The sequence below is a fragment of the Xiphophorus maculatus genome, chromosome 18, assembly GCF_002775205.1.
Source record: "Xiphophorus maculatus strain JP 163 A chromosome 18, X_maculatus-5.0-male, whole genome shotgun sequence".
In the NCBI taxonomy this organism is placed as follows: domain Eukaryota; kingdom Metazoa; phylum Chordata; class Actinopteri; order Cyprinodontiformes; family Poeciliidae; genus Xiphophorus; species Xiphophorus maculatus.
The window spans coordinates 13,045,278-13,054,003 of NC_036460.1; the positions used below are offsets into that span (position 1 = coordinate 13,045,278).

An 8,726-nucleotide genomic window follows, 5' to 3' on the forward strand; every position below is an offset into this window, starting at 1 on the left:
AAATCAGAAGTATTAATGACGTCTGTACCAGTCTGTAAAAAAACAAAACAACACATCAGTCAGCTAGCTGAAGCTCAGTCAATATGATGCTAATTAGAATTGACCACATCACACCAATCATTGAATCCCTGCTCTGGCACACTGTTTGAAAAAGGAGTGATTTTATGTTTTGTTTAAAAAAAAAAAAAATCACTAAACCCAGCAGAGCCATCATAACAACATGTAGTTACTCAGTGTTTTTCCAGGACAAGAAATACATGTGGGAAGATAATAGTTGAACCTGTTGTCTCTAAACCTCCTTAGTTCAAAATTTATACTCTTGTCTCCATCATTCCTACAAAGATACAAGATTATTTTATTAGTTTATCTTTTAATCCATATTGGCTGTATCTTTTCAATATTATCATCTTTTAATGTAACTTTTAGCCCAATATAGTTAATTTGATTTAGTATTGCTCATACTTTCCTGTAAAATGCTTTAATTGCCTTGTTTATGAGTTTTGCTTTATAAACTGACTAATCTTGCCTTTTGTTTTTGTCACGTTTGTAAAACAGTTTTCTATTTCACTATATGAAAAGCGCCAATAAACTGGGCTAAACAAACATTCTTATTCCACTCGTCTAAAGCTTTTGTGTATAGGCGAATAACGCTTTTACTTTGAAATGCAGACGGAAATGGCAGCTTTCAGCGACCTTGCTGTCTTAACTGTAATATGTTGCCCGTGTGAACTGCTTATGGAAGTGTTTACACTTACCTGCTTTTGTGTATATTATTTACTTTGTCTCTTGTTAATGTTGCTCTGGAAAGGAAACGCAACTGACAAGACTTCAGACAAGCTAAGACTCAATAGTTACACCTTTTGTTCAACCGACCATAATACGCCTAACAGACGCCTTTTGTTATGGATCTCTGTTTAGTGTTTTGGGAATAACGAAAGGTCGAAGGTTGTTTTTGCCAACTGTCTCTTGTTAAAGCACTACGGGGAAGCTATGGGGAAGCTGAATGCGGGGTTTATACCAACTTGAATGATTGACTGGACCTCACCATGCCGAGCCAAGCAGGCTCCCTGCCGCTGGCAGCGACTCTGCTGGCGGCGCTGTGGCTCGCCTTGGGTCGGTGCAGTGCTTCCGAGTCTCTGGGACCAGGATGTGACAACGGAAAGGTAACGCTGTGTTATTATAGCTGTATCACCGATTCAGTGTTTGTTTGTTGCTCTGCAGGAGCTATATTCAGTCATTGAAGCCCTGTAACTACATTTACTCTCTGCGTGTGTTTCAGCTGTATTTGGACAGAGACCTGCCTACAGATGCTGTTTATTGGGGATGTTCAGTCCGTTCCCGGCCAGAGTCTACTCAGGTAACCATGGATACAATAGACGTCCCTGACTTCATCTACATTACTCGTTATCTCTTTGACCCAGTGAGGTAGGGTGTGTTAGACAACAAATTTCAGGAAGTGAAGACAACTACTCACACTACATCATCCCCTAAATCTACATACTTCACATATAGACACGTTTCAGACCGAAGTCCTGAGCATTTGTCAGCTTTGATGTTGCTCAGGTTGCTCTATCAGCAGTTTAATGGGGTCATTCTTATTCCTATCTACAGAGACTTCCAAGTATTGACACCGTGTGTGACCCCGAGGTGAGGAAACACTTTACCAAACACTTTCCTTTTGCTGTCTTTATTGAATTGTTATCCTTTTTTTTTTAATGTGAACATCCCCTGGCTTAATCTGAAACAGTAACAATGGAGGCATACAGGGGGAAAGTTAAAGTGTGAGGCAAACATTAAGCATCCACTTAGCTACAGAAGCTGGGTTAAGCCTCCCTTTTCAGTAAATTAAACTAAAAACTGTTACCAGCAGACATCTTTGGATTTTTCTCATACTAATCATAAAGTTTTTAAAATCTAATATGTTTTGATTTTCGCTTACATCATAGCCAGCAAGGCAAATATGCATGGATTACCTGATCTCCTACAACCACTCCATTCCCAACAGGTAGGTGTTCACTACTTTACTAAAGTATTAACTTTTTTTTCCATGCTACAGTAACAAATTTTGATGCATTTTATTTGATTTACAAAGTAGCACATAATGGTGAATTGGAAGGAATTTCACACATAGTTAAAAAATATATTTTCCTAATAAACATATGAAAAGTGTGGCCTGCGTTTGCACTCAACTCTGTTTAGTTGGAAACTTGAAATCAACATATTAGGTGGAAGACTTGATGGCCATTACAAATATTAGTCAGAGGAGGCACAAATCTAGCACTTTATAGAGGATTAGCTGGGGAAAAAAAGCTAGAAGAAATCCACAGTAAATATGCTGTAGAAGATGCTTCGGTCAGATAAGACTAAAATTGAACAATCCGGCCTATAAATGTGGTTGAAACCTGATGATGCATTTCACCCTAAACAAACCATCAATTATTTCTTCAACTGGGACAAGAAAGCTGCTCAGAATTCACTGGGAAATGGATGCAGCTAAATACAGGATGATCCTTGAGAAAACCCTGTAAGAGACGTAAAAGACTCACAATAAGCCGAAGCATACAGATTAGCAACAATGGAGTTGTTTAGATGAAAGCATGTTCATGTGATAAAATGGCACAGCCAAAGTCTGGACCCAAATTGAATGGATAATCTTAGGCAAGACTTGAAAATTGAAGCTCTCCATCCAATTTTACCTGAATTTGAGCTTTCTTTCTTTTTTTTTTAAGGAAGAATAACAAAAGCTGCCAGTCTATAGATGTGCAAATGGCAATTCTGCTAAGGTCTGATTTAATGGAGCTGAATAAAAATGCATGCCACATTTTAAGATTTTATGAGCAGAAAAGAAATTGAAAACCATGTATCATTCCTCTTTCATTGCACACTAATTCACTTCTTTTTAGTCATCTGTCACATAAAATCTTAAAAATATCAGAACGTTGTGGTCGTAGTGTGACAAAATGAGTAATAACTCAATTTATGCAAACATCTAGGAAATGCAGTACTGTTGTAAAAAAACATATATGCGAGAAATAAAATGAATGTAACCTCTTTTTCTTTTTAGTGGGGCATTCAGGCCAGTAATGGCAGAGAGTGGAGAGTACTTGTATTGTCCTCCTCAGCGGTGGCTAAATAATTTGCATGTAAGTGTCAAAATCCAACATTTTTAAATTCAGCTTTTCTGTCTGTTGCTCATCCCTCTCCTCGCAGGAACTTACTGCCAAGTGGTTTGACTCCAGTTCCATAAAATAAACTCTAAACCAAGATCTGCATTCAATTTTAGCTTTCTGTCATATATTTAGATGTAAACAGAGTGGCGGTGGCAGGAAAATGTTGCTTTATTGTCATATTTTATGCTAAATGTCCACAAATTTGCAGGGTGTACTTTGAAGGATTTGCCAAAAAAATTCAATGTTTGGAATAAAAGCAGAAAAAAAACCATATGTTTATTAATTTTACTTTTGTCATTTACACCTCAGCAATGATCACCTCATAATGTAATGTGAAATAGAAAATAATACCATAGTGATATCTTGCTAGTATCGGTCGTAATCCAGGCTTTGATATCACAGGAGTGGAAACATGATTTAACACATCCAGATCTGAAGGTACAACCTGCACCTTCAGACCCTTTGGGACTTTGTCCCAAGAGAACTGGAAATGGGATTCAGCCAGTGTGCTGTTGCCATGATGATTAAGATCCAAGTATTACCTTCTACCCAGCTGCACTCTGTTTACGGCTTCTTGTTAAATCCTTGAAAACCACGGATTTAAGAAGTAGGAATGCAATATTTACAAACCACTTCAGCTAACAGGAAAGAAGTAACGTAAAATCATCGGCCTGTGCTGTCAAGTAAATTCAGCTCTTCCAGGAGGTTTTTGTATTCTATGACTCAACAGATGTCACTGTAATCATACTAATTAGCATACTAGCAGGTCAGGCTGTTTTTTTCCCCAACTCTCAGCGCCATCATTGTTAAAAGGTGCTCATGGCACAAGTGGAATGTCTTCCAAATCCACTTATTTCTTGCAACAGGCAACAAAGTTAAGATAAAAAAAAATGTGAAATTTAGTCACATGAAACAACCTGTTTCTGAGTGGTTCATTGACAGTAAATATAGAACTCTTCAAATTACAAAAGTGCGCTGTGAACAAAGTACTTGAGCACTTTACCTTTTAACTGTTTCAGATCACTTAAATGTTTCAGACCTAAACTAACTTCAATGTCACATACACATAACCCACATAAATAGAAAATCTATTTTTAAAAATCTACCTGTAATTGACCACATTTTTGGAAAGCAGAGTTCAGTCAGACACATAATCAAGAAATCCCATGAAAGAGAACTTCTCTGACAACATGTAGACTAAAATACATCCTAAATCAAAACGTCATCTGAAGAATATTTTAAAAAATCAAAGATCTAAAGAACAAGAACAGATTAGACTCAAGGTCATTGACATCATCAGTTTGGAAAGGAATACAAAGGCATTTTAAAGCCTTTGGGACGCCTGCAGAACAACAGAGGTACAGACCTACCCTTTAAAGCACAGAGGTCAAACTCCAATCCACCAGGGCCAGAGAAACGTTTGGATTTTGACTGTCCGCATACTGCAGCACCATAGATAGTACGCACCTGTGATTTCAAAGACACTGAGCAACTTGGAAATTATCCTGGCAAATTCACGATCACCTGCTGAAATGGATAGATAAAGCATAACAGTAACTTTCACCAATCTGAAGATTTTAGTTTTCCAACAAACTCATACTTACTGTTTCCATGTAGCCTCAGGTTGGTTGTGATTTTTTCCACTAATAAATAAAATGATAAAATAAAATCTGCTTTTTGTACTTACTCAGGTAATTGTTGCATTTTAAAATTTGTGTGATGATTTGAAACCTTAAGTGTGACTAGTGTGATGGCTTTCATACAATCTGGGATCACATTTTCTTTTTAACCTCAGAGGTCAGAGCAGCTGACCTGCAGGTACTTTTAGACAAATCATCTCTGAAGTCTTACAGAGATGTTTTGCTTTTCTAATTTAGGTTACAAAGGGTTTCACCATTTGGTCTGACGTCTTTTTTTTTTTTCCAGCATGGTGCCACTGTTTTGCTCTACCATCCCTGTGTGGAGCTCAGTGAGCGTCGCCTCCTTTCTGTATTGGCTCGCTCCTGTCTGCCGGGTCACATCATCACTCCACACCCACAACTCAGCAGAGACATGGTAAACCACTGTTTCTTTCCCTTCAGTTTAGAACTGGAGTTAATGTTCTAATAATCTGATGGATGGTTTGTAATGTAATTTGTTTGTCATCTTTAGCCAATAGCCTTGGTCTCCTGGGGTCGCACGTTGGAGCTGACCACCGTGGCCTCTTCAGAGGTCTGTGATTGGCTGCAGGCAACACAAGCCACCAGAGGTAAAGTTGACAAGAGAACTCAAACCAGGAAGTACAACCTCCTGTTGACCAGGTCAGCAGCCCTGCAGCATTTGGGGCCATCAGCAGAAAATAAGGTTAGAAGAACTGGTGAAATTGATTTTCTGTTGATTTACATGTGGCATCATGAGTAAAATGATCAAAAATAGGAACTTTAGTGTTTGGTACAACACTAAGTAATTATTTTAAATCCATAGGTTTCTGTGAGGCAATGTTGTGAGCAGACCATTTCTTCTTTGCTGAGAGGAATCAATGGGGCAGCACCTGGTATAAAGAAGGATTCCTTAAGACAAATTAAAGAGGGAAGGAAAAATAGGGAAATTCGAGCTGCAATTGCAAAGAAAGCTGATAAAATGACAAGTGACTCCAGTCAGATCAACAAAAAAATTCCCCAAAGAACAGTCGATGTCCAGAATCACAGCAGCTCGCTTGGACCAGAATCAGACTCACATCCAGGACAAACGCGTCCCCTGGATCCTTCTTTCCAGACTTCTGAGTCCGAGACCCTGAAGCAACATCAGACTTTTACATCATCGCTCACCCCTCATCTGGTGTTACACAACTCTGAGAGTCTGCTTCAGACCGATCCATCTCAACATGAAGGTACAGACCCCGTCAGAGACGGCATAAAGGAGAGAAACCCTGGTGAGAGCCTCATGGTACAGGGCAGGACGAAGGATGAAGAAGTGGTTGATGTCAAAGAAAGGGAGGCCAAGCATAATCGACAGCCCACCGTCAAGCCCCTTCCCACAAAGTCCAGTTCCGCTTTGAAGTCCCAGTCGGAGCATCGGCAGCAGAAATCCCAGTTGGAAACCAAGCAATCAAACAACAACGAGTGTTCTGACTGCAAAGCAGGCGAACACTGCGACTGCACTAAACCGTCCGCAGCGACGAGCCGGGGCACCGTGGTGAACGTCAGACTGCAGAGGACCCCCAGGACGGATGAAGCAGTCTGGGCCGCAGCGGCGCTGGGCTTCCTGCTGGTTCTTCTCACGTTGTCTATTCTTCACACCCGCCTGTACCGCCACTGGCGGACCACACCCAGCCTGTACTGGCGCGACCCGTATCAGGACTACGACAGCGTGGCGGGTAGGTAGGACCGCACGGGGATGTGATCTCCGTGTTGCTGGGAACGAGTGCTCACTGTGTTGTGCTTGTGTTCTAGATGTGATACGCAGGAGGCTGAGAATTGCAAAGAAGAGGCCGAAAAGAGGCCGAAGGAAGGAGTGCGTTCTCCTGCCGAGCTCCTCTAGCTCTGATGAAAATCCATAGTACGAGGCTGGGCTTCAACTAAATAAAAAAATAATAATAATGCAAACTTCATTCAGATGAAGTGAAGAATGTGCCTAGCCAAGCAGAAGATGCTTTAAATTGGACTTGTCTCCTATTTCTTCCTGGTTCTACGGTGTAGGTGCTGTGGGCCAAAGACTTGATCCTGAATAGATCTCTGATATTAAACTTGGTCAACGGCATCATTGTTTTTGATGATTGGGCAGTAAATCATTTAAACATAATTTTTAGGAACTTTAAAAAAAAAAAGTGTGGCCAGTGGGAGTTTTTTTCTACATGTAGTTTAATTACTTATTTGACCTGTAAAGCTTTGAAATGTATGTTGCTGTTATAAGCAACACTTTTGTAGTGTGTTTTAATGTTTACGGCTATTTTGTTCTATATAGGATGTGGTAAAAATGTATTTCACCTACATGTGAATGGGTACGGTGGTTGTGTTAATAGCCATAGAATGTCCTTGCAAATATTAAAGATTCCAAAGTCTTTTGTACAATGCCTCGCAATGGTCTTCACGCCCCTGGAGCTTTTTCAAATTGTGTTGCCTTAAGAAACAAAGCTTGGTTAGTTTATTGGGATGTTTTGGGATTACACCAAACCAAAGTAGCACATTAACATGTTTTGGAAGGAATGAGACATGGTTATTAACATTTTTCTGCAAAGGAAATTAAGAGAAGTGGGGCAAGTATTCATACTCAGAAATTTTTAATCACAAGGATGTGTCCTTGTGAGCTTTGCTCATTCTTCTTTCCAAAGTTACTCATTGGCTGTCAGACTGGATAGAGATAATCTGTGAACAGAACTTATGTCTTGCAATAGATTTTTAATTGGGCTGGGAAACTACAATTTCACTTATAAAGAACATTCACACATTAGGAATGGCAATTAAATTGTTTTATTACAAATGTACAGCTTATGAGTTTCCATTATGATTGACCTTTTCTCTCCACAAGTCACCGTTTTCTCTACTTTATACAGTTAATGCCTTCTGTCAACACAAAGCTCTCCCATCTCTGAATTCATGGTGCAATTTAAAGAAAAGTCAAGGATGAAAACAGTGCAGACCACAGCACACGACCGTGTTTAAGAACAAAAACCTGCAGCTGTAATGTCTCCTGTGCAAGGATTGGTCCAACTGATAACCTGTGGGTGTCTCTAAAATTAGAAATCAACACCCCCAAATCTGAACAAAATGTAGCGTATAAAGTTCAGTGACATGAGCGAAAGGAAGCATTTAACATTCAAACTAGAGGCACCCTAAGTAGTGTCTACCAAATGTAGGAAGGACCGGGCCACGTGCATTTTAGACCCGTCCTGTTGAGATGACTGTAGTGTTTGGCCAAAGTGCGCTTCAGACAAAACTAATCCTGCCAAGACCTTTGGGAGAGTGCAGTACGTAGATCCAACTTCAACCAGCTGGTGTTTGAAAATAGTGCAACTCACACTGAGATCAGCCTGCGTTTCCTCCTCCTCTTTTTGTGGATTCTAGCTGGATTATTAATATCTCCAGTCTGATCACACAGGAGGGTAACCAAACGGCACTTCAAATGTTGGGTCGAGCTGACTGAAGATTTGGAGAGCAGACGTTGCAGTCCGAAGCCCTTTAGGCCAACAAATAGACATAAATATCGCACAAACATAACCCTAACATGGAGCTTAATAGAAAATAGCATGAAAATATATGTTTATTTTTGTATTTATATATATATATATATATTTATATATATATATGGCTCTAGTCTAAAACATGGGCACTGATGATTGAAGGAGCACGTTTTTCTTCTGGCCCCCACTTCTGTTTGTCAGTAAAATCATAAATCACTAAAACAGTTATTCGAACAGGAGATGATGAAGACGATGTGCAAAGGCATTCGAACTCCAACCGCAGATGGATAAAAGAGTCACATGGATGAGATTCAACTTTCCTCAACAGTGTTCAGTCATGTGAGGCTGAAGGACAATCAGCCAAACGAGGGACAAATAAAGCAAAGCGTGAATGAGGC

General features: G+C 39.8%; 1 protein-coding gene across 1 annotated transcript; it reads left to right on the plus strand.

The window, feature by feature from the left end:
- Positions 1-680: 680 nt before the first annotated feature.
- Positions 681-7,229, plus strand: tp53i13 (tumor protein p53 inducible protein 13). Its single transcript, XM_023351053.1, has 9 exons — positions 681-1,163; positions 1,280-1,357; positions 1,612-1,647; positions 1,947-2,005; positions 3,065-3,143; positions 5,097-5,225; positions 5,322-5,513; positions 5,634-6,525; positions 6,602-7,229. Exons 1-9 carry the CDS (start codon positions 1,047-1,049, stop codon positions 6,706-6,708), a joined length of 1,689 nt encoding a protein of 562 aa, XP_023206821.1. The 5' UTR covers positions 681-1,046; the 3' UTR covers positions 6,709-7,229.
- Positions 7,230-8,726: the final 1,497 nt, after the last annotated feature.